The following is a 23750-nucleotide window of genomic DNA, read 5'->3' on the forward strand; positions in this document are numbered from 1 at the left end:
TGATCAATGGGATCGATGAGGGCGAACCCTTAGAAGCGCTTCGGATTTTCTTTCTTCGCTCGACCTGCATTTACGAGTCTGCTGCCAGATGAGTCAAACGGCTTATCGTGCCTCACCACCATACCTCAAAGAAAGGACATAGTCCACTTACTCAATACCCCTTCCATGCAAAGCATGGAATGTTTTCTCAAACTCCTCCAATTGTCTTGTAATTCTCTTCCTCCCGTTCGCTCTAAGCCACCCAAGCCTCTTCATTTATTTGTCAACTAAGCCCAGGGAGGTAGTGAATCCACTCGGAAGCCTTCAATAAGATTCTCTTATTTTACTTGAGGCTTATTGCCCATTCTAGATTTAATAGAAAATCCGTCTAGAGTTAAATCTTAAGAAATTCCATTTTCTTAATACTAAATACGCCGCTCTTAACCAACTAAAAAGAATATGCTCTCCAACCCACTCTTCTTACTTCCGCTGCTACTTCACTTCCGAAACCTGCGCAGATCGCATTTCATCTACATTTATTTGGCTACTTGACTTCATCATAGACCACTCTTCATCTATATTTCTTCTTTCAAACGTTGCTTGTTGTCTCTGGCTTGTCCTCCTTTCCAACCTTTTGACTTTTTATCAGACAACGTTAGCCCTGGGGCAAGATAATGGTGCGAAAGCCAGCCGTGTTCCTTCTCCATTAGTACGTGGTCCTTTCAAGATCTACATTTCTCACTAACCTGCTCCAGCGGGGACCCATCCACAGTTGCTCCAGGACGCCGTATTTGCCACAAATCCAAAGGAAAACGCCGACAACAGCTGGTCTTGGGGCCGAAACCCGAAAGCTCGACGTGGCACGCTTTTACTCCTGCTTCTGGTGTTCTTCAACTTGACATTAAACCCGCGGCGCTTCCTAAGCATGTGAGAACTTGCCGATTTTTCACGAAAGACCACTGGAGCATTGCTAAGAGGTTTATAGAATGAATACAGAAACCAAGACCGCCGCTAATTATCCATAATTATACTGAACACATGGAGAAGGGTCATAAGATGAAGCCAACATCACCAGCGGAGCTTTTGAAGTGGGCTTTAAAATTACTCCGTAGTACAAGACTAATTTTAAACACGCTAACAATTGGGCCTAGGGTTAATATCTTTATCGGCGAACCTGGTAATGACTATACTGCTATCAAGTCCGCCTACGCTACTCTACTCTCTCACCTTTCATCGTACTGTCGGAAGAAGCTTGCCGATAAATCCAGTCAATGTCTCAATATCCACTTCGGCGGCAAGAACACTCTTCTATTTATCTACCGCTGGATGCTTTCAGGTGAACGGAATAGTGACGTTAAAGGAACCCTTAAATTAGATGGTTTGATGGTCCCAGACCTCATCAACCTTTGCCATCATTGTGTCTTCCTTAAATGCGAGGTACTTAAAGAGAAGACTGCCAAAGACACGCCAGTATTCAGCAGCGACCACATATGTTCAAATGTACTTCAATCATGACTCATTATACGCCTGTTCATTGTTGAGAGAGAAGCATCCAACGAGCGTTACGGGCAAATCTATGACATCTTGCCTTTGGAACAATTCAAACGCTTCCGCATAAAATGTGGCGGTCATAAAGCTTCATACAACATAATATATCAACTCCTTCACTGGAGAAAGGAGACTACGCTAATAGTCCATCAGCATTCCCCAGAAGTTTCTTGAGAACCAATTCCTACGCACGTCTGATAATTCTACCATTCGGGAGCGACAAAGACGCTCTTACAAGCATTTCCGGGCATTGGGAAAGCCGATACACCATAACAGTCCCAACAACATTATATAACCGCAGCAAAACCCCTAATTTCCTATCTATAGTTAATCTTAATATTGGAAACCGTATCAGCATTATAGATAAACCCCGCCGGCAAGTCCGGCAGCAGGGACAAATAACCCTTATTCGTACTACTGAAGTCCGGGTTGAACTTGATCGTTTTCTGGTCCAACGTCGAAGAAAAAAACTCAGCCATGTACTGCACCGGATGTTCCTGGCGTGCCCACTGCTCTACGAGCGGCCGTGCAGCCTCCGGCAGCTCTATCCTCGCCGGGCAGTTGTACCATGCAGGGGTGTGGACGAAGGCAAGCATGATGCGTGGGTCTGGCGACGGATTCGAGCGGCCTGCATGCCAGAGTCGAAGATCGCGCAGGACCACGGAGCCGCGCTTGACCGTCGGCTGGATTGGTGGCGCGAACGCACGGCGCGCCTCCACCAGCTCTTTGCGGATCCCGAACTCGACTTCGCCTGGAGGTGACGGCGTGTCGCGGCAGTTACGCTGATCCGCGAAGGTGGTGTCGCGGTGTGAGCCGATCCAGAGCTCGGTGCTGCCGTTTGCTGGACTTGTGTCGATGAGGTAGTAGTTGGTTACGATGGCGGTCGGGAACATGCTGTGGTTGAAGGTGATGTCAGCGTGGACGCGCTGCCGGCCACCAGTGAAGCCGCCAACGGCCGTATTGCCATTCGCGTAGTTGACACAAGGCTTGGGGCCCAGCATGGAATTGAGAACAGCAGCGGCTGGGCCGTTGGCCCAGACATCTGCGAACATAAGTTCTGGATCTAACGACGGCCCCTGGGTCATATTGCCGCAGGGAAGGTCTCCGTAATCCTGGAAAGCTGGTTAGTATAATTCTAGTATGTGTAATTAAATTGATGACAAGGAGATGATATGTACCTCAGTATTGTTAAAGTGTGTCGTTGGGAGCTTCGCTAGAATTTCGGCATCAGCAGATAACACTGAGTTCAACGTGTCAATATGGTCAGGATTAACGGCGTTCTCGAGAACCACGATCCCGTCGCGATGCATAGCAGAAATGGCCTTGCCGACATTTTCCAACGTGATGGTTTGTGAGTCACGTTCCTGATCTGACAATTGAATTATCACCAAGTCCTGGAAAGTTAGTGACATTCTTGCTGCAGGCATTACTGAGTAATACTGCGCGAGAAAGGAAATATGATAAGTCAACAAAAGGAGAGTCTAAGAGTGCAATGCCTGGAGAAGTAGATGTATTGAACTGAGAGGTCGCGCTCACCCTGTGAACACCTGCCACCCTTTATGTATATTTGTGGATCCTGAGACGGCTTTTAGAGGCAAGACCCCCGCAGCAACGATGTGGACTGGGTCGGAAGGTCTCCGTAGGGCAATTGGTGATGGAGAGCCCTACCGCGGCTAGCTGGAACTCAACCGAGGGCAAGAATGCCCCACTCCCCCCGGTGGTAATGTAATTGCCACCCATACGAGTCAGTGGCGTTGAATTGATCGAATTTAATGATTCAGAGGGTCTACCTTATCTATGTAAATATTTCATTATCCACTGGAAGCTCCTTCTAACCCTTTTTGAGAAAGTAATGACACATTGCAGAGCTGCATTGCGCTCCTCTTAGATAGCTAATTCCTATGTCTGGTCTTTTCCCGTGCCTTTGCCACCGGTAAAACCGTGCCGTGCTATCCCTTCACCCGTCGATTTGGGTCCGTAGCCTATCGATAAGCGCTAGCTAATTAGATTAACTAGATTCGATAGCCGTGCTCAGATATTTGAAGCCTTTGATATTGCTTAATTCTTATACAAAATCTCTATGCAAGCCCATCCTTGAGAGTTAAGCCTCTCAATATGAGGCTGCCGGCAGGCATCGTTCCTGCAGAACGGTATTTTGCAGATACTACAGCTAAATTGAGTCAATGGTTGAATTCTATGTAGAGCACGCGTAGTCTTGATCCTGGTGTTCGCGCACAGACCATATCTACGACCTCGACGGGTTAAGATACGCCTTCTTTGATTTTTATAACGCCGTTGCTTCTATTTCCTAAGAAGCTCCTTATTTATATAGTAGAGGATTATATTATTATTAACTATACTAATAGTAAGTTACCAAAGATTAAGTAAAGACTTTATGCTACAACACGCCAAGAAAGCGTCAGCTTACCGAAAGCGGAAAGAGGCTAGAACCTTGAAACGAATCCTAAAGTTACAGCAGGAAGAAATCGGGCTAACAAAGACACTGCGAAAACTCGAGGAAGCAGAACGAAGAATTTGGAAAGAGACTTGACGGAACAAGCCATTGCTTACTGGGAAGACGAGCCAATAGGGTTGGATCAGTTTGATCAGGGCTGAGCGATCCGATCTGTGTGAGGAATGGATCAGAACTGAGCGGGCCGAACCTACTGAGTGCGGGAGGCTACGGAGGTTTCCATTTGTATGGCGTTAGGGATGTATTTAAGGACACACATTTGCTCACCTAGATAGAACCCTCGTGGTTAACTCAAAGTAATAACTAGCTCTCTGGTAGTTATTGGCCAAACGACATTATGGACGAGTCATATTTATCTTTCCTTAACTCCATTCATACTAAACCAAATCTTACGACGTGTTACTGTTACGTACGGACCAGGTTTACGTGAAGTATCCCCGGCGTAGTGTTTGACGCTTTATATAGGGGCAGCATACCTTATAATAGTGACTTAACTAGATTGTTAATCCTTTTGCCAATGGTAGGAGATATAGTTATATTATCCGATACTAATGCTAGCCGGGGGGTAGGATAATTATTTGCAATAAGAATACTTGTAGCTATCCATTGCAACGGTACAATTCGTCCTATGTTATCGATAAGATCCAGCCCAATAGAACCAATCGGATTAAGTTGGATGCCCAATTGTTATTTTGCTATGACGCTATCGTTGCATGGGATAGAGATAAAGTATTAGATCTTTAGTAGCTACCTCTAAGCCCCTATCTAGTTAATCTATTTAATTAAAGACTCCTTAGTAACTAAGAGCTTTTAGAGCTTTTAGTAATATATTTTACTTAATTAGCGACCCCTTATATAGTGGCTGTCACGGGGGTCGACGACGCAATTTGAAATAAGCTTGATTGCTAGCTATTCGCTCATGCTATCGTACATTTGACTGCGTGATGGGTCAAGACGTTCAGATGCAGAAACAGAAAAGGAAACGGGTTGAGATTTGGGGTCGGTAGAGGCCATAGTAAAAAAAGGGGCGATTCGATCGCGATCAACGGGTGGTTCGTGTGGGTGGCTGACTCGTACATTATGGATGGCCATTACGTTATGGAGATGCTAAACCTCATCCGCGGCTGTCCGGCGCGAGCCCGTCGACCGAACGAGGCGATTCCAGCCGATTTCGCCCGCCCAGCGGTTGCTAGGCTTCGGCAGACGCAAATGAGGGGCGAGGTGCACGTTGTGGCGAACGAAGGGGGCGTGCTCTTGGTGTGATTCGTTGTTCCGCACGGACCCCTGCTAGACCGTGGACTCGGTATCTGTGAGGATTCGGTATTGCGAACCAGCCGTCCCGGGAACACGCAGGGCGAACCCATTTGGTGGGTGGGACGATCGACTTTGGATGCTCGTGCATTAGCGTTCAACGTCGTTTGGAGCGGAGCTGGCCCCTCTCGTTCTTGTAACTGAATTAGCGACAATACTGCCGAGGATGCTTACGGTAGGGCTGGGTCGGTGAGATTGCTTCGAGGAGATCATGTGGGTTTACGAGAGCCAATCCAATTGAATTACTGCAGTGATGATGACTGGATACTTGAATATCCCGAAATACCCACTTGAGCCACAAACCGCAGAGATATTAGCGCTAGGCTGCTTCAATCTCAAGTGTTGGACGAATAGATATACACCATCTCGTCAATTCCGGTGGTTAGCGCAGCCACGTTGCACGGCCTTACTTTCCCTTAAACAGCAAAAATACCAAAACTTCCCCTACAAAAAGGCCGTGCAGACGTGGCTGCGCTAACCACCGGAATTGACGAGATGGTGTAGTAATAGGCAGCAAAAACGTGTGATTGGGTGACTTTCACTCTTGTGCACATAATAAGCAGCCACGAATCTCCACAGGTTATGATGCAAAATAAAATTTCATTGAATCCACAAGCCACATTCTCAAGGCTAGCCTAACCAGCTCAGAATCACTACATGCTGGGCCTAAGCTACCTCCTTCGACGGTAGTTCTTGTGCCCTAACGGTGGTATCTGCCTTGAGAGGCTCCTCCCTGCTTTCAACAGTTCCCTCACTCCGCTCGCGATGCGCCCTGACGGCTTGTTGGAAGTGTCGGATGTTAACTTTATTGTTAAAAAGCCAGTCGATCTATGAAGGGGGAAAGGTTAGCCAATGTGCCTGGTTTTCCAACCAAAATGCTTTGAGTGAGCAAGTTATGGAATGGAAATTGTAGAAAACCGTACCTCATCAAAGCTTAGACCCTTAGTCTCCGGGATGAGGAAGAAAAGAGCGATCGAGAGCGGGACGCCGAGCCCAAAGAATACAAAACCAACTTTTGGTCCGAGATTTCCAGCATCAGGATTAATCATGTACGGCGTAACAAAGCCGACAACCCAGCCGCTAATATTAGGTTAGTTACGGTCAGGAAGCCTATAAAGTAGCATTAACTCACACTACAATTGACGTTATGCCAATGATAGACTGCACAGTAGCCCTGAGCGGTAGGGAAGAGATTTCAGAAGCAACCGCAAATCCGATAGCACCGATAGTAGCCTCGTATATTAGTGACCTTGAATGATAATGTTAGCGCTGTCATAGCTAGGAGCTTTCTTAGGTGAAATGGTACCAGAGGAAAATGCAAACGACACTGAACCACATGGCGCCAGTAGTATTTATACAGCCCATAATCCCCATAAGTAAGAGTACAAAAGTCAAACCGAACACGCCATAGACCTTTGGGAATCCAGTTAGCGGCACATAGGATTAGAAGAGGGTTGGGTGTTAAAATACCAGTAGGGTTCTGCGTCCGACGAATTCAATCAAGACGAATGCAGACAGACTTGATAGAAGCATGACTATGTAAAGAATCACAGACACTGTGAAGTAATCCGTCACTCCAATGAGGGAAAGGAAGTACGTAACATAACCTAATCGTACATTAACGTCTTCCAACAGAACAAGCGGCGCCCAATTGCACTAGACTAACCAAGAACAAAGGCTGCTCCAATCAATTGTTGACCGGCAGCTAGGAGAATGGCAATCACTGTGCGTTTCTTTCTTATGTTAGCACTTTTCCGCGTATTAAGCAGCCTAATCATACCTTATTAGTTCCCTGGAAGCATTGCAGAACTAGGGGTCCGTTGTTTTGAGCGGCTCGCTTGACTTCCTCGCTATTAATAACATTGTTTTGGATACGTATCACCTCTGCATCGATTAAGACTTGATGATCGGACCCGTGTATTCGGACGAGAGATTCGCGTGCCCGCTTTGTATCTCCCTTTTGCAGCAAGTAGTACGGTGACTCAGGGAAGAACGGGTATAGCGCTAGGAGAACGACTACAGTAGTCAGTTAGATGGGACAAACTGTCGAATTGGAAAGCCGGGGTAGCCTAACCGACATAAAGGAACTGAAGGACTAGGATTGTCTGGTAGGACCATTCACCAATGATAGTGGAGCTACCGCGTGATATACAGCTTAGAAAAAATTAGAGAGGATCCTCAATGCTAGTGGCAGTACCTACGAAAGTAGAAATTGTCCGAAGACGATTGATCCATTCATAAGGCAAAGGAAAAAGCCGCGGAGCTCTGGTCGACTGTTCTCTCCCATCCAAACTGGGGATACGATATATACCGATCCATATCCAATAGCTTGAGAAGTGTCAATGTCCGCAATTATTGAAGCAGAGAGCTTAAGCCAAATATACCATTTACGAATCGAGCAGCCAAAAAGAGGTGCCAGTTTTTGGACGCGACTTGCATTGCCACACCAACAGCTGTAATAACGGAACCTATGCCAATTACATGCTTCCGCCCGAGCCAGCCGAGTAATAAACCTGCAAGGATGGAACCAATGGCGTCTCCGGCTGCAGAGGCGGCGAACCAGCCTGACTGAATTCTGGCGGGGATAAGATAGCCTGAAGGCTGGCTTGGAAAGACCTCCCCCATCTGCCGCTGGAAAGCCGGCATAGCCGTGGCCGTTCCCGCAACACTAAAATCATAACCTTGCCAAGTCAGATTATACGTTGAGCTAAAGGCATTAGAAGGCAAAAACGTACCTAACATCATACCACCAACGGAGGTGTAAATGGCCCATAGAAGGAACCTCTTCTGCTTCAACAAGATATTCCATTTGTGCTCAGGCTGCACCTCATTCCAGTTTGGCTGGAAGCCCATGTTGAAGCAGCCTCAAAGCGTCCACGAGGTGGAAAAGTTGGAAAGGGGAATTGATGACGAAGGTTGGTTTTGAAGACTCTGCGCTGCAAGGGAGATATCGAGGCCATCGGGGCAAGGTGAGACCGGGAATATATGTTCGAGGGATCAACATCGGCCATGTTAGACCGCCTGTCAAGAATTGGCGGAGTCGAGTCGACAAGATTTCTTGGGATGCAAGCCTCCTGCACGTTGCCCCTCAGGTAGGTAAGTTGCCCGCTCTTCCGCGCACAAACCATGTGCGGCACAACTCATGTTCCCTGCTAGCTAGGAGGCAGCTAGTCGAGTGGCTGCTGCTCCGCACCACAAGTCCATCGCGGTTGACCATTGGTGTATGGACCTTTTTCTATTACACCTTGCAGGCATTCCACATGTTCTGGTCGGAGTTGGGGATGTCTCACATCCCGAGGGGACGCAAGATATTTGGGTTTGGGGACATGCCGAACAGGGCAAAGGAGGCGTAGACAGAGTTTGATATCTGCTGTGCGCGAGTACGACAAAAGCCGCAGAGATAGGAGTGCCCTTCCAGATGAGCTCGGTGCGGCAATCCACAGGGTCCGGAAGAGGGCTCGAAACAGTAAACACTCGTAAACAAGCCTGGGCATCGGAAACTGGTGTATTTAATAGCGATCTCCTAGATGCAACGCTCTCCCCTGGCATTACTCGAGTGGCAGCTGGGGGCGGGGGCTGAATAGAATATCTGGGGCAACCCGCAATGCACGCAACGGTGGAAAAGCTCGATTTCGCTGCGCATCGGGTATATATTATTGCTCAGTTTTCAGAGCATCTTCTCCACTCCTCACCGGGAGCTTGGGCGACCATGGAGACGCACGTCACCAGCTACCCGGCCAAGCGTGAGCGTTCCAGCGGGCAGGAACCGGACGCAACGTCCAAGCGACAGCAGTATATAAATGGTTTACCGTAAATTCTTAAACTTATGTTTTTAACCTGACCTTGTTTGCGAGGCCACGACTAAATTGGGTGGGCCTCGCACCTTGACGACCGGGTTGCTGGAATCATCCGATACCCGGAGTATTCCTTTCACCTCTGCAGCCATCGCGTCCGTGTGCTTGTGGCTAAACTAGGCTCGCCGATCCAGACTCTCATTCCTCTCACTTACCCCGCTTACATCTTGCCCTCTTCATTTCCCTGCGGCACAGCTAACCACGTGAAGACCAGAGCAGGCCGCTACCGAAGATTTCCCAGCTTCCCACCTAGACCCGATCGAAGCCCTCATTCTGGACCGTCCGGGTCTCGCCACGAGCTACGCCGCTTCCTCTCAGTTCCTATCAGTTACAGGCAAAACTCCTTAGTACGATATGGGTTTTGGCGCCAAATATATCGTAATACCAATGGTATTGTTATATCAAGAGTTACGTGTAGGGTGAATAAGTAGTAAAACTTTAATAAAAGTGGATCTTAAAGCCTAAAGGGTATAGATTTCCCTCCTTATGGGTCAGATATACCCCTTCTCATACAACTAGTTATACCGATATTGGTGGTAGAGCTTAACGATATCGTCAAAAGTCAGATTATCGTTAGTTACACTAAAAAAGGCTTGATCAGGGCGTGTAGATCGTAACACCAAATGTATCATTATATATCCGGTATCATACTAAGGAGTTTTGCCTGTAGCAGTAGCCACTGCTCAACCAACGTCAGCCCGAAACACCAGGATAAGGCGTATAGGGCTTTCCATGTATGCCATATCTCAGCTCAACGACCATGAAGCCCCATAGGCTCTTAAGGTGTTCCAGTATGAAGAGAGTGAGATTTTCCTCGAGTATGAGATGGGGCGAGGGAACCGTCTTTATCAGGCTCGTAGCCGTGATGATTAGGTTTTCTCCATCTGCTGGGTGCTACAGCAATCCTTCTCGGAGAGAATTCTAGCATGATTCCCGTTAATCAACCCGGACAGATGCGCTGAACTAGTCTACAAATTACATGAGCCTCGCTTTAAGTCAACCCGAGATCGAGAGGTGGCTGGCCTTGTTCATCCTCGCTCTTGAGGCACTGTCGAAAAGCCAATCACGTCCCAAACGATAACCCCGCCACACTTTCCGGACTGGACTATTTCTGTGCCGCGAATGACATTTTAGATACAGATAATGATTCCCGCTACACTCTCTTTGAAGCCCAATATTACATCCTGAAGGCGTGCGTCTCTCCATATACTTAGTGGTTAATACTGAACGGCCTTTGGACTCTACCTTCTCTTATCAGTTCGCCCACTGCAAGCCTCCGAGGCCGTTTTCTCGGCTGCCCGTTCTATCCTATCCCTTTCCGACCTCCATAGCCGCCTCGAAATCCTCACCTGCAAGAATCGTGCCATTGCGCCTACTAGACATGCTTCCTTCTCGAGCACGAGGTGAAACCTCTCGTTTCGTACAATCCCCTATTACTACAGTTAATTCATGAAACTGTTCCTCTTCTACTAAGCCACGATCAGGAGCGAGGTGTCTACTGGTTTTTTGGCTGAAATACTTTGCGGCGTATCTTTACTCATTGCGTCGGAGACGTAGGAGTAGAATCACACCTCATGTATAGCCCTAAATCACTGAAGTGCTGAGTGAGCAACTCCTTGTATGGTATAAGAAGCTGCCTCCCGGACTTAAATTCGAGTTTGATATGTGTCGAACAGGACGATCAAGAATGAGAACTCTGGTTTGTTGCGAGAGGCTCTGGAGCCTCATTAAATACACGAAGTGAGTGAGTCAATGGCACCCCTGATCTAAGCTTGATATAATAGTGATCGACGCCAGGCCGATACTCCCCCAGCTGCACAGAGCCTTCTGGGCTGCTGTAGAATGCAAAAAGTCGCGATTTCTTCGGCATGCTCCATAACTTCAGAGAAACTACCTAACCAACTCGCCTCCATATGGTGCTCCATGAGGCCAATCATAGAAAATGGCATGTCTCACGACCGAAGCCCTAACGTAAACGATGCGAAATAAGTAAGAGAAATGCAGGACTCGACGAGAGCAATAAGACGGAGAAAGGTTCAGGTAGCAAAGGATCTAGCTCCGATCACAACGTACCTCATCAGCCCATTTCCCATCCCACATTCCCCTTCAAACGTGATAACTAAGAAGATATCACGAACTATCATATGATAGATTGAAGAAATCTTGAAAGACTTTGTATTGCGTGTTATGCCTACAACCCTTACCCTCCGCCGGGTTGCCGACTCCCCATTCAGCCCACTATCCATATTTTTCCTTAACCCACCGCACTTTCTAGCGCACATTTTGCTCAAAGCGCACACCCGCTCCTCATACACCAGCGAAAACAGGACACCCGCCACCCCGATTCCACAACCCCGGAGCCACCCATATCAGTCGCCGAAATACACAAAGTCGCTAAAGCAAGCACAGCTCGAATCGATTCAAAAACTGCCGCAGTGGAAAAAAGGAGAAAGGAGGAAACAAAGAACAAAAACCTGTACGCCCCCCACCCCGGCCAGCCAGGTCCGCCCCAGTCCGCTTTCCCAGTCCGAGACCCCCGTCCAGTAAATCGCCGATTACCAGACCCAGGAGCCGGAGGGGAGAACTGTGGGACATTTCCGAGACCCTTTGTGTATATGTTCGTGTAAAAACGCCGGAAATAACACAGCAATAAAGTTGTCGGTAAAATGATGATAGCACGCGGGAAGCCACCGCGAAGAGACAAAATGACCCAATATGTATCTACATGTTACGTAAGGGAAGATGTTGGCAGAAAGAACATAAGAGGTCGGGTTGAAGAAGTGGTCGTATGTTGTACAGATGAGGAGTAGCTGGCAGGACGCTTGAATAGTGTCATTGCCCGAAAACTCGATAACTCCCGTAGTTTGCAGTTCCGGAATTATTGGTGATGGCACCGAGTAGATGATTAAGACAGCGGATTGCTAATAGAGATGGAGGGGTCGTATAAGAGTTGCAACAAATTAATTGTTTGGTTTGTCCTCAGGTATGTCGTTATTAATACTTTATGTCTTGCTCCAAGTGGACGTCTACAGACTCTGTCTTGCACAAGTGGGAGATAATCCGTAGACAACAGCGGTGACACATATCTCATGTTGATTATCTGGTGTTGTGAAGTGTTCGTCATACTGATTGACCGCGGATTGTAGGGATGTTCAGTCTATCCCGTCCAACGCGCGTTCGAATCACTATTCAAGACACTAACGCCACGCATCAATCACACGGTGTGGGATAATAATAATCAACTGTGATCGTGCGTGAGTTCCGGCCCGCGGTTCGGCTCCAGTTTTATGTTCCAGCACTCACCTCCTCTGCATCTGGCCTTGCGGTTGCATAGGCATGCCCATCTGAACACCGTTAGGTTGCATGCCTGCCATGCCGTAAGGGTTCTGATGATGACCCATATCACTACCAAGGAAGGAATTCATGGCCATGCCGCCGAGACCTTGGGCCTGCGAAACGGGGCAATCCTTGTGTGCTAGCAGTAATGTCTTCAGGTTGACAATCTCTTCGCGCAGCTGTGTGACTTGCGCAGAGAGTGCATCATTCTCTGTGCTGAAGAGTTCAACTTTCGCTTGGAGATTAGCGAGCCATTGCTTTTTGCGCTGACGGCACTTCAATGCAGCAACTCTGTGACACCGTTAGTAAGTACATCGGAACTAACTCCGTAGGTTCGGCAGTGTCGATCGGTGCAAATCCATACCTGTTCCTCTCCAAGAAGTTCTTCCTTTTTTCCTCATCCGTCATCTTCTTTCCATTTTCGTTTAACTCTGGTTTGGGACTACCGTCCTCATCCGAATCTTCTTCTTCGGCAGTCTGGGAACGAGCAGAACCGTTGTTGGCCTTTTGTTTCTTGTTCGCACCTTGCTTGGCGGGAGTTTCATCCGCCTTTCTTCGCCCACCTGCTTGCGACTTAGTGTTGCCACCTTTTTTCCCGCGAGATCTTGTCGATGGCTTAGCTTGCTCACTGTGACCGCTGTCTGAGAAGTCTCCAGTATCAGCAGAGCCCGAAATACTATTAATAGATTCTTTTGTGTTTCGTCGAGCTGGCGTTGTGTCTTGAGCCATCTGTACAGGCATATGGCCCATGTTATTATTCATATGTGTCGGTTGACTGGGGACTGCAAATTGTCCATTATTACGATTTCCGTTGGCTTGAGAAGCGAATGATAGAAGGTCGTTAGCAGCACTGCTCACGTCGTGCTGGCCGAAAAGATCTTGTTGGCCTCGCTGTTGTTGTTGCTGCGGCTGCTGCTGAAAGTTATGTCGATCCATTCCAGACTGAACTGGGTCTTGGGGCTGTGAGGTGGGACCACTACTCGAAGAGAATTTATTTTGGTTCGCTTGAGCGGCTGCTCTCATTGCAGACTGCTGAAAATCGGCTGTACTTGGCGTTACGCCACCACTCTGCAGGTTGAAAATGGCTTGCGAGTTTGGACTGGGAGCAGGGAACATAGACCCACCTCCTCCAGGCGTCAGACCAGTACGAAGAGAAGACTCGTTAGGCGTTGGAAAGCCCCTAAATCCGGGATCCGCAAAATAGTCGCTACTACCGGTGGGACCCGGCAGCATTGCAGGGCTCAACGGCCCCGATCTTAGAGAATTCCAACCTGGTGTTATGCCAGGTAATGGTGAAGGAGAAGTTATGTTTGCGACGGGTGGAAGGATAGTCCTCCCTGGCGTTTCTATTGAAGGGTTACCGAACGACTGCTCAAATACATTCGGCTCCAGGCTGAACGGATTGTGAACGGTGTTGAAGTAGTCGGGTGTATCTGAGGTGCTGTTTTGCGATGGTCGGGGTGGAGGCGCGAGTGGCTGAGTATTCGAATTTACTGTGGTGTTTTGTTTTGCGTCTTGCGAAGTATCGTCTGCGGATTGTTCTGGTAAAAGTTAGTATCAATACATATAATACTTTCGGGAATAGGCGTGTCCGTATGCGACGCACCTACTTGCGGGGATGATAACTGGCGTGAATACTGAGTCGCATTATCTCGCTTTGCAGTGTCTACTTCGAAGGCCATGATCAGCCCTCGATCATCCATCCATTCTACTGCATGCGATGATGCGACAGGGCAAAGGGTATCAAATGGAGGTAAGAAGATGCCCGATGGAGCAGAGATGAGGTGGCAATACAACGGGCGCAAAGAGGAAACAAGACACACTAACCTTCAATCTTGCCAACAGTTGTTTTCTTCGAGTCCTTCGGCGAGGACATCCTCGAATTGGTTGAGGGAGAATTGTTGGATGCCCTTGTGGCAGTGGCAGCCATTTTGGGTGGTGACGTAGATGTTGCTTCCACGGAAAGTCTCAAGGGTCGATCGCTTCGTGCTGTATTCGCTTCCCACCTGCTCACAACTCCCTACCCCTTCCTTTTTGTTCTCGGACTGGTGGCGCCAACGTTGGAATTTCGGAACTTTTCTTATTTCTATCGCGCGCAAGCACGTTAGCGACACGGCAACTAAACGCGAAGAATATTGAAAGGCGTTGGAGGATGATGAAGGGTGAAGGTGAGACGACGAGTACTTCCTGGCTGTCCAGGGCGTGGCGAGGAACGAGAGACGGGGGAGAGTTTGACCTACAGGAATTCGGTGCGGGGTTGCAGAGTTCGATCGGATATTTGCTTGAGTGACAGATAGCACCGCACGCAGCGTCCTGGGATGCAGCAGCGCAGGTCCCTCGAGCTGCTTCCGAGGGTTTGCGTTGAGAGTGTTGTGCTGTGATGACGCAATGCTCGTCTGCCCCCTGATGGCTACGAAGGCGCGCAAACGATGCAATTCACAGACAAAGACGGGTTGCCCTGGGTGGTAATGTGGTGCACACGGATTGAGGCTCAAGACTAAGCCCTGTCGGCCGCTGTGAGAGAGCGCGCTGATGACTGTCGAGGCGCTGGCGATGATGTCGATGGGCGTTTCGGTCGAGGAAATTCCAGCGAAGGCACGTCACAGCCAAGGAACTGCTGCTGAGAAATCTTGGGTGGCGGGTCTAGCCTTAACTGGAACATCACGTGAAATAATCGGACGAACCTCCGAGGAGCTAACGACCTTACGGCTAATTACATCGCAGCATTGCTGACCGCTTTTTGTCGATCACGGAAAACCACCAACTTTGGGATTTGGAGCGTCTTATTTACCAGCCTCGCCAACTAATATTTTCTCTTTGTGAGGTCGGTAAGCTTAAAGTAGACTCTGACGCCTATCAGTACACATCTCTTTGTTCTTTTTGGGCATCGGCGCTTTGATGTGGCTGCCAACAAAAAGTACAAGGGGGTAACACGCACGGGATGGACGCCCCCCTGCTAGTACGCTTGCAGAATAACACAGCCCGTGTATTTTGCAGATGGCTCGCGTATCCCAAAAACTTACTAGCAGGGGGCGTCTGTCCCGTACGTGCTACCCCCTTGTATTATCTCAGACAATTGAGGGAGGCTTGGAAGCTCGTGCAATGTCCTCGTGAAGGAAGGCCTAGAAGCCCTCTCCGCTCTATTCTTTTTACATGTCCCTATCGCAAGTTATGGATTCTAGGGAGTGCTCTTCACATAGAAGTTCGATCAGCGATTCCAAAAGGGAGTTTGTGGTGAAGTGAAGAAAAATGGTGGAGACAATGTAACTCAGCTTGCAAGGATTTCAACACCAGAATCAAAACAACGCGTATATTTATATAGAATTTGTCACACGGGAACGCTGGTGTGTGATGATGTGTGTGGAGTCGTATATACTAGCGAGGCCACCACGTGATCGCAGGAAGCTCCTTACCAACAGAATTTAATTATTCACATTACTACCATGCCTTATATCGAGCGACGCATCTTTAAAGATTAAGCCTATATATCAATTTTGTATAAGAATTAAGTAGTATTTAAAAGCTCTAAATTCCTAAGCACAAGTCCTTAATTCTATTAATTTAATTAGTTATCTCTTGTCGATAACTGCAAGGCCCATTTCAACGATATAAGGGATAACGTAAACGATAACGTAACCGATACATGTTAGGGCGGCGCAGACTAGTTAAGTATGCTCTGTCCTCGACAAACAAACAAGAAGACTCTAAGGAAAGTGACCAGTTGAATCTAGACAATTCGTGATTTAGATAACATTTGACTTTTATCTTCATTTCTTCCTTAGCCGAGCTTAACGTCTTCTCTTAATCTAGAGTCATTAAATAGTGCCCAAACCTATAGGAAGAACAGAGGGGAGATGTAGGCATTAATTAAAGTAGTCCATGCAAATACAAATAGAGAGCAGTTATGTGAAGCAGGATTTATGCATGTAAATAACGCGTGACGAAACTATTACATGCTGCCCGGGATAATCAGTACATCTTGCGAAGATGCCTCCACGTATCTTGTGCTAATGAGCTACGAATTCCGAAGACGACTGGAGGATTCACGAATCCCCCCACATCCCAGGAAACAGACAGCTTGGAATGATATGATAGAACGCGGAAAGGCGATGATAGCGTGAAAGGATATGTTCTCTGATCACTAGCCTCTATCTAGGCCATAAATCTTACCAGACAACTCTTGTCCTCCCCACAACCTTGTAGTTACATGGACAAGCCTTGCCTCAGATTGTTCGGAAGCAATGCCTCAATGCCATCCCAGAATACATTCCCTAACCAATACATGCCTTAGCCAGTCACAAATCTCAACATGGCCATTGCATAGAAGTAAGAGTCCGCAAGCACAGCCCAAATCTGCCCTACATTCCTCCACGCAAGTATCAAACTCTTCCCGCTCTCAGCCAGCCCACTCAACTCCCCCGATACGTCGTGAACCCAAACGGCCCCAGCAGCACCGGCACATGGTAGTGCTCACTCCTCCCGTCGCCCCCACCCACCAGAAACCTGACCTCAACCTCTGGAAAGAACGCCGTGATGCCCCTCTGCCCAAAGTAAGCCTCGGTATCAAAACGCAGCGCCCATCGCAACGGCTTCTGCGTATCCAGCCCAGCGCTCTGAAACACCTCCTCTACCGACTGGAAATGCGTGTCTGTGCTCTTCCACCCGGTCACGCGGCCATCGGAATTCGTGGTCGCTGTGAAGGACTCAACGTTCAGAGACTCAGATATCCCTTTGTCGAGTAGGGTTAGGGTGACGGGGATGTTAGCGCCGGGCTTGCCAATTGTCGTGTCGAGGACGTGGCAGGTTATTGGGGGACGCTTGTCTGCAGACATCGCGGGCGATGATTGACTCGGTTGAGTTGCTAACGCGGGATTGGAGGTTGATGGTAAAGAGCCTAGGTGTGATGAGAGGGCTTCGACTCTTTGAACCACTTGCCGCTCGCCGAACAGGGCTGGCATACAGCAGGTATCAAGGAATGAGCTCCTGGAAGCTTGAAGTGAGGTTTGCGGGGTGGAGGATTGGTTCGAACAGTAGCTACAGGGCGGTAGTATAGGATTCAAGTGGGGATGCTTGAGTAATTTTGGTACTAAATTATTTTTCTGTGCAATTCCCGAGCTAAATGCGTGAGTTCCTCTATGAAGAGTTGAAACGTGTAGGAATGTTGTTTTTATATCAACATCCTCATCGATGTCGGGCGCCGCCGAGTCGCTTCGCCGATAGCCGTTGGTGCAAAGATTGCGACATCGATTACATATCTCAAGTAGTTAAACTTCTAATAGCTCCAGATTCCTTAAAATGAGTAAGAGGTATTACTGAGGTCAACAGATTATGTCTTCCTCAAAAGAGTTGGGTTGGGGATGATAGCTTTGTTCGGGACGCGATCCTTCCAGGGGAACTGTTCCAGCGTTTCACAACCGCGGGCCTGAAACCATGGGACGGGCCACGGCCTTACTCCGTCTAGCCATCTAATCGGGAAACATACATAGCTCAATTGCACATGACCTTTAGACAATCGCGATCAATTGAACTTGAAGAGAGATCACAATCACATAACTACAAACGACGCAGAGCCATCAGCCCTTGCATTCAGATCCCCACTCTAGTAAAACAGAGAAGCCACCCCAAAACCTCGCAAGAGGTCAGGGCCTGCCAGACGCTCAATTGCGCCTCAGATATATCCCTAATAAGTTGAAGTAGAAGTTCAAGCAATAAAATGACCAAACCCCAAATTGATTCGATGCACTCATCATGGAGTGCCCAACCATACAACGCCACATCCTTAACCATATCCATTCTCTGGCGAAACAATGCTCAGCTACCTCCAACAGCATTATCATCCGAAAAAGGACTTCGTTCTCTTCTCGACGCTCGATTATCATGAGTGGGCGATTCCTCAATCACCGTTGCCAGGCCACCTGGTCCCACGGCGGTGCTTGATCTCGAAACGTGCCGTTGAGGCACTTCAGGGGACCCAGGAGTACTTGAAGAGTCTGTGAAGGGACTTTGGAGCATAATTGGAGTGTCTTGGATTTCGGTAATATCGGAGTCCCGCGGATTGGAAGAACTTCGTAGAAGGCTGCGGCGAGCCCTAGAGTGATCATCGTCGTCCGATTCTGATTCCGACTCAACGTCAGTTGAGCGGGCTTCTGACTTTTGCGCTCGAGAGTGCGGCAAGCTGTCTTCTGTTTCTGCCAAGGAGACTTCTGTTAACGGCCTAATGGTTGATGAGTCGCTCGCTTGCGAATCCGATGTCGAAGTCGAGTTCTGGGATGTCGATTTTACTGAACTTTCCTTGCCTTTCTTGGTAATGTTGAGAGCAAGAGGCTTTCCAGTCGTGGCTACACTGCTGACGGAGCTTTGCGGGCTCAACGAGGAAGAGCTGGTCATGCGAGGCATCTGAACCCTAATTGAAGCTATCATATGCTTTTGGTCAATCTGAGGTACTGGAGGCGTCTCACTGCCCAGACTCTCCGCAGGGCTATTTGCTCCGCCTGACTTGACACTAACGACAGCAGCTTTCCCACGGACGATGGTCTGGGCTGGAAGAGGAGAAACGATGGCATTATTACGATAGATGGTCGTCGCAACGCTGCTTCGTGCAAGGCTTGGTGTAATACTAGTACGGGCGTAGCTACTACGACCATCGGTAAGACCAGAGTAAGTTGAATCGCGAAGATCTCCTGGAACAAAGAAATGTTGATCTTCCGTCGAGTAAGGGCTGCTGAGTGCCGTGGAGGGTGACGTAGCGATGGGAATGGGTGGAACTGGAGGAACAAGAAGATCCGGAGATCCCAGACCTGATCGATTCGTGACTCCAGGAATATAAGCGATTTGGATGATATTAGATGCGCGAGTTAAGATAGATGAGGTCATCGAACCCACGGTGTGTGTCGAAGATCGTGCGTCCCGTCGTATCGTGAAGTCGTTGGGATCACTTTTTTCGACAGGAACGTCGACCTGCTGCCACGCTCCCTCATCATACTGCCGTCGTCGGCCCTTGAGACAGAACTTCCAGACTATGAATGTCAAGATAGCTATGAATGCCACCCCTCCTACAACACCACCAGCAATCGCACCCACGTTCGGACCGCTGCTTTTACTACTCGTAACGTTTGTGGGATCGACGGTCTGTGGGACGCACGTTGTTGATGCGCATTGGCCGCAGTTGTATGGCGTTTGAGCGCACATCTGCCCGCTGGGACAGGGAGGGCATGAGGGAGCTGTATCGGTGGGGCATTGCACACATCGACGAAATATGGTACGCAGAGCGATCTCAACATCTGTTGGACTATTAGAATCTAGAGGCACATATGAGCGATGTTCAAAGCTAACCTTTTCTTGTGAACGCCATGACGGCGGAGTTTGCGAGCCCAGTGGTGGTATATTAAAAGAAATGAAGACGGTCAATGGCTAAGCGCTGCGGGCTGCACGCCGACCGGTCGGAGTGCGACAAGTCCGAACAACGGTCTCTGCTGGAGAGAAGAGAATGTGATAAGGCGTAAAGCGCTGTGGTGTTACGATGCCTGGTGATCTGCACGGACAAAGGAGGGCGATCGGGGGACAGCGTCGAAGAGAAGTACCAATGGAAAGGCGGCGACAGCCGTAATAGACCCAAGGGCGAAGAGAACGTAGTGTTTAGAATGTAACGAGCGACAATAAATTCAATCTGTGACCAGTTGCACAAGGTGGAGATGTAAGAAGAGTTGGTGGTTGAGGGGATGGACGGAAGAGTCGGCTGCTCCTTTGACGAGCAACGCCCCCAGTCGTAAGTGGGTTAGTCAGGACAGGGTGTTTCGAGCCTATCAAAGAACAATCCAGGCCCTTTGATATTCGCGGTAGGAGGTTCATCAAAGAAAAGCGACGCGACCGCGGAGAGCGAACAATGGAAGTCGACAGCTTGCGCAGCAGCGTCCAAACGGAAGAAGCGGCAGTATATTGTATGTTGTATCTAAGCCTCTCTCAGATCAGCCCGGTGGCCCCATGTGCAGTCCTTTCGGCACGAAAACAAAAGACGAATGGCGGCTTCATGCAGTACCCAACACAGCTAGCTGTTTGCCCCGGCTGGAAACGCCACCAGGGCGCTACTATTTTGCTAGGGGGGGTGCGGGAGGCAACCAGCCTGAACACCATCAAATGGTGGAGCCAAGACACCATCTTCTCCTGCCCAGCTCAGGGCTCGTGGTTCATCTCGGCCCATTTAGCAAATAATGAAGTCTCCATATCAATCTGTGCTCGCCACTCGCTACATTCAAATAATCTACTAACCCTGCTCACCGGGCCCGCAGCCCGCCCGGCTGACAAGGCCAGGGCGCCGAACAGCCCAAAGGCCAATCCCCGCCTTTCATGCCGTCTTCAGCTGCAACATCCCTTGGCCAATATAACGAATTTTTGCGAAATCCACCCAACGGCCTGGCGTTCCCGGAGAACGTTCCTGTTTTCTGTCAAGAAACTCTTGTCTCCGCCTTTTCATCCACAAGAGGTTGCCACGGCTTTCGCTGCTGATGGACGCCTTGGGAATTCGTCTGTCGGGCTGAGTGGAGAAATGCGCAGCGAGCAAGACCAAGCCACATTTCTCAAATGAACACGCGCACGACACGTTCCAAAAGCCTCAACGCCCTTACCCGCGCTGTATTAATTGCTTCCTTTTCGTTTCAGAATCCCGAACCAACATTCTAAATGGCCAAGTTGCAAAATTGGGAACTGTTCCAAGGTCAAGGTGTTTAGCGTGATCTCACACATCCGAAGGTCTAAGACGCAGTGATGCCACTGCGGAGACTTCGAGGACGGCTATGCTCGTCGAATCTTACTCCAGTTTCAATTTACTAGCCACTCAGGAGTCTCGCACAGGCAATTATTGAATGACAAATAACTCCTCTTTACAATTTGGCTGATGCGGAGGAGCCGCGTTCTGGAAGTTTGTCCTCCAAATAAGCCTCGAGTTCCAGACCTTGCTGAGCGCATTATACCAGGCCAGCTTCTCGCCTCCCATAAAACGGTACAGCCTCTCTCAGTAGTTATACGGGAAACCGGATGGAATACAATGTATCCAAAACGACACCCACGAATCTAGCTCGCTGGAGTCGTCTCCTCTCATAATCACCAGGTACGGAGGGCCGCGCAAAATATATTTCACCTTCCTTTTTGGGACTAGTGGCTAATCCCATAAGGCCCCAGAGTTAGGGGGCTCTGTTCGCCTAAGCAACGAGATTTTAGGCGGTCTCTGCCCATAAGACCCGCAAAAGGCGCCTAAGCACAGCAACCCTATGGGCGACCCCACGTAAGGAAAACCACTAATCCCAAAAAGGAAAGGGAAATATATTTTCGCACGGTCCTCCGCATTTTCACTTACGACCCCTCTCTTAATATATAACTTAGAAGCAGAGTATATAGTCTTAAGAAAACACGTTCCCTGAACTTGTGTCGATCCTGATTCTTGTAACGATCTTCCGTCCTTATCGCCTCTCCCCCTCCCAAGAAACATTCTTAGTAAACGCTTGAACACTAGAAATGTGCAAAAATATCCCGTCGCGCGTTTCTAATATAACACCTCTCTTGAGCACCCGAACAGCATTTTGTATAGCTTATTCAAGTTGCATAGCTAGCAACAAGAAAACTAGAAATAATGCTTTCCCACCTCTCTAATAATTAGGTTTTACTATAGGTGGGGTGCCTTGTGTAGTTATACCAGAGAGTTTGATGTAGACTTGCTGATAAGCAAGCAAGAGGCCTTATTTTGGGCAATTAAGCAAGCAAAGGAAGGGCTTGCTTGCTTGCTTGCTTGCTTGCTTGTTTATTGCTTATATATAGTTAATTTAGTAGTAGCGGTGGTTGGTAATAGACCTTTAGTGTTTTTAGAGTTAATTTCTAATGGCTAAGGTAATGCAAATAGTGCAAATAAGTCCTTTTAGGCAATCGCTAAGCCTATTTAAAACCGGTTTTCCGCGCCGACCTAAAGTCTCGCGCAGCTTTCTTCTTCGATCCTCTACACTATGCTAAGATCGCGATATACGCGCTGCCTTTACTGCGTCTACCTTATAGACTGCCTCCAAGCCGCGCGAATGAGCTTATATTATAATTAATTGATGGTAAAGGAGCTTAGTGGGTAATATACTGCTGCTGGGCGAAGCCATAGCGGATTTTCTATACAACTTTAGATTCTATACTGTCTTGGTAAGTAATTAACAAGCAAGTAAGCAAGCGGAGGGCCTCTAAATCGGGCAATTAAGCAAGTAGAGGGGTGTTTTGCTTGCTTGCTTGCTTATTAGCAAGTCTGGTTTAATAAAAGTTTTTTTGTTCATAGCTTAGTGATGTTGCCTTTATGGATTTTATTCCAGATGCGCCTCTTAAATATAATACGCGTTAATGAAGTTATAACTTGTACTACCCTAACAATCCACTTAAGCGAGACAAGCATTTCTTCAAAAATTAAGGCTAATGCCGACAACCACTTAACATAGACATTATTGTGGTGCTACTAAACACTAGCAGATAAAGTAGACTTACGGAAAGTAATAGATTTCAAGATTTCACTGAACTTAAGGAGGCGAATCTCTGATTTACCATTCTCTCTGCAATAGTTTGAAAAGCTAATAGTTGCCGAATTGTCGACCTAAATCGAAGTTCCTTACTACCTCTATAGTCTTTAATAAAAACTCCCCTCACTAAGGTCCATTTCCGTCTTTAGACCTAAGCAGCCGCCGCTTTAACCTAAGCCGAGGGTGAGCAGCCCTGAGCACGCCTTAAGTATGTAAGGGGTGCCTAGTTCTAGGCCCTTAGGGCCTAAATTTAGGAATCGGCTAAAGATGCCCAACATCGCCTCAAACCAAAATTTCGGCCAAGACTGCTGCAGACTTAGCTACCCCTTAAAACCCATTACTAACGTATTTACGCTTACCCCTTATTCTAATAACTAACGACTTTAGCTTAACTTATGTCCAGCTTTAGATCTTAGGTTATTATGCCGCAATTATTATTATTAAGATTAATTAAAATAGCTATATTATACGAAATGTTCTTTATTAAATATTGTTTTGTTCTTCTAAGTGTTTTAAGTAATATTTCCGTATTAACTTCTAGCTAACGACTGTATAGTTTCCCCCTTTACGTATACCGCTTATAACTGCAAAACTGTAAGGCAATTAGCTAAAGGATTTATACGTACTCTTAGGCCTTTAAATGCTTTAGTAGCGGACCGGGGTATAGGTTAGAGAGGAGATTTAATAAACCCGCTTTACCTAGTATGAACTTAA

General features: G+C 48.0%; 5 protein-coding genes across 5 annotated transcripts; all 5 read right to left on the bottom strand.

The window, feature by feature from the left end:
* Positions 1–1844: 1844 nt before the first annotated feature.
* Positions 1845–2939, bottom strand: K441DRAFT_557344 (uncharacterized protein; the record flags this gene model as incomplete). The annotated part of the gene is made up of 2 exons (XM_067643373.1): positions 1845–2639; positions 2706–2939. The coding sequence occupies 2 exons, from the start codon at positions 2937–2939 to the stop codon at positions 1845–1847; spliced, it is 1029 nt and encodes a 342-aa protein (XP_067504652.1).
* Positions 2940–5873: 2934 nt separating this feature from the next.
* On the bottom strand, positions 5874–8358 carry K441DRAFT_635525 (general substrate transporter). Its single transcript, XM_067646436.1, has 11 exons — positions 8047–8358; positions 7696–7992; positions 7513–7639; positions 7386–7465; positions 7092–7327; positions 6978–7044; positions 6782–6918; positions 6618–6724; positions 6444–6560; positions 6235–6391; positions 5874–6139 (listed from the first exon to the last, which is right to left on the bottom strand). Exons 1-11 carry the CDS (start codon positions 8162–8164, stop codon positions 5978–5980), a joined length of 1605 nt encoding a protein of 534 aa, XP_067504653.1. The 5' UTR covers positions 8165–8358; the 3' UTR covers positions 5874–5977.
* A 4106-nt stretch (positions 8359–12464) lies between these two features.
* On the bottom strand, positions 12465–14431 carry K441DRAFT_677040 (uncharacterized protein; the record flags this gene model as incomplete). The annotated part of the gene is made up of 4 exons (XM_067651023.1): positions 12465–12792; positions 12866–14042; positions 14108–14212; positions 14329–14431. 4 exons carry the CDS (start codon positions 14429–14431, stop codon positions 12465–12467), a joined length of 1713 nt encoding a protein of 570 aa, XP_067504654.1.
* A 2479-nt stretch (positions 14432–16910) lies between these two features.
* K441DRAFT_557588 (Hydroxyisourate hydrolase) lies at positions 16911–17333 on the bottom strand (the record flags this gene model as incomplete). Its single annotated transcript, XM_067643378.1, has 1 exon — positions 16911–17333. The coding sequence occupies one exon, from the start codon at positions 17331–17333 to the stop codon at positions 16911–16913; it is 423 nt and encodes a 140-aa protein (XP_067504655.1).
* Positions 17334–18252: 919 nt separating this feature from the next.
* K441DRAFT_87572 (uncharacterized protein) lies at positions 18253–19994 on the bottom strand. The gene is made up of 3 exons (XM_067654503.1): positions 19834–19994; positions 19384–19781; positions 18253–19332 (listed from the first exon to the last, which is right to left on the bottom strand). Exons 1-3 carry the CDS (start codon positions 19850–19852, stop codon positions 18313–18315), a joined length of 1437 nt encoding a protein of 478 aa, XP_067504656.1. The 5' UTR covers positions 19853–19994; the 3' UTR covers positions 18253–18312.
* Positions 19995–23750: the final 3756 nt, after the last annotated feature.

This window comes from Cenococcum geophilum, assembly GCF_001692895.1.
Source record: "Cenococcum geophilum 1.58 unplaced genomic scaffold K441scaffold_18, whole genome shotgun sequence".
Lineage (NCBI taxonomy): Eukaryota > Fungi > Ascomycota > Dothideomycetes > Gloniales > Gloniaceae > Cenococcum > Cenococcum geophilum.

Coding starts and splice junctions, on each gene's coding strand:
- K441DRAFT_87572 (XM_067654503.1), bottom strand. Junction 19,333..19,383: donor CACGATCTTCGACACACACC/GTGGGTTCGATG, acceptor AATATCATCCAA/ATCGCTTATATTCCTGGAGT.
- K441DRAFT_635525 (XM_067646436.1), bottom strand. CDS start 8,164: ATGGGCTTCCAGCCAAACTGGAATGAGGTGCAGCCTGAGCACAAATGG. Junction 7,328..7,385: donor CCTTCAGTTCCTTTATGTCG/GTTAGGCTACCC, acceptor TGACTACTGTAG/TCGTTCTCCTAGCGCTATAC. Junction 6,725..6,781: donor TCGGACGCAGAACCCTACTG/GTATTTTAACAC, acceptor GGATTCCCAAAG/GTCTATGGCGTGTTCGGTTT.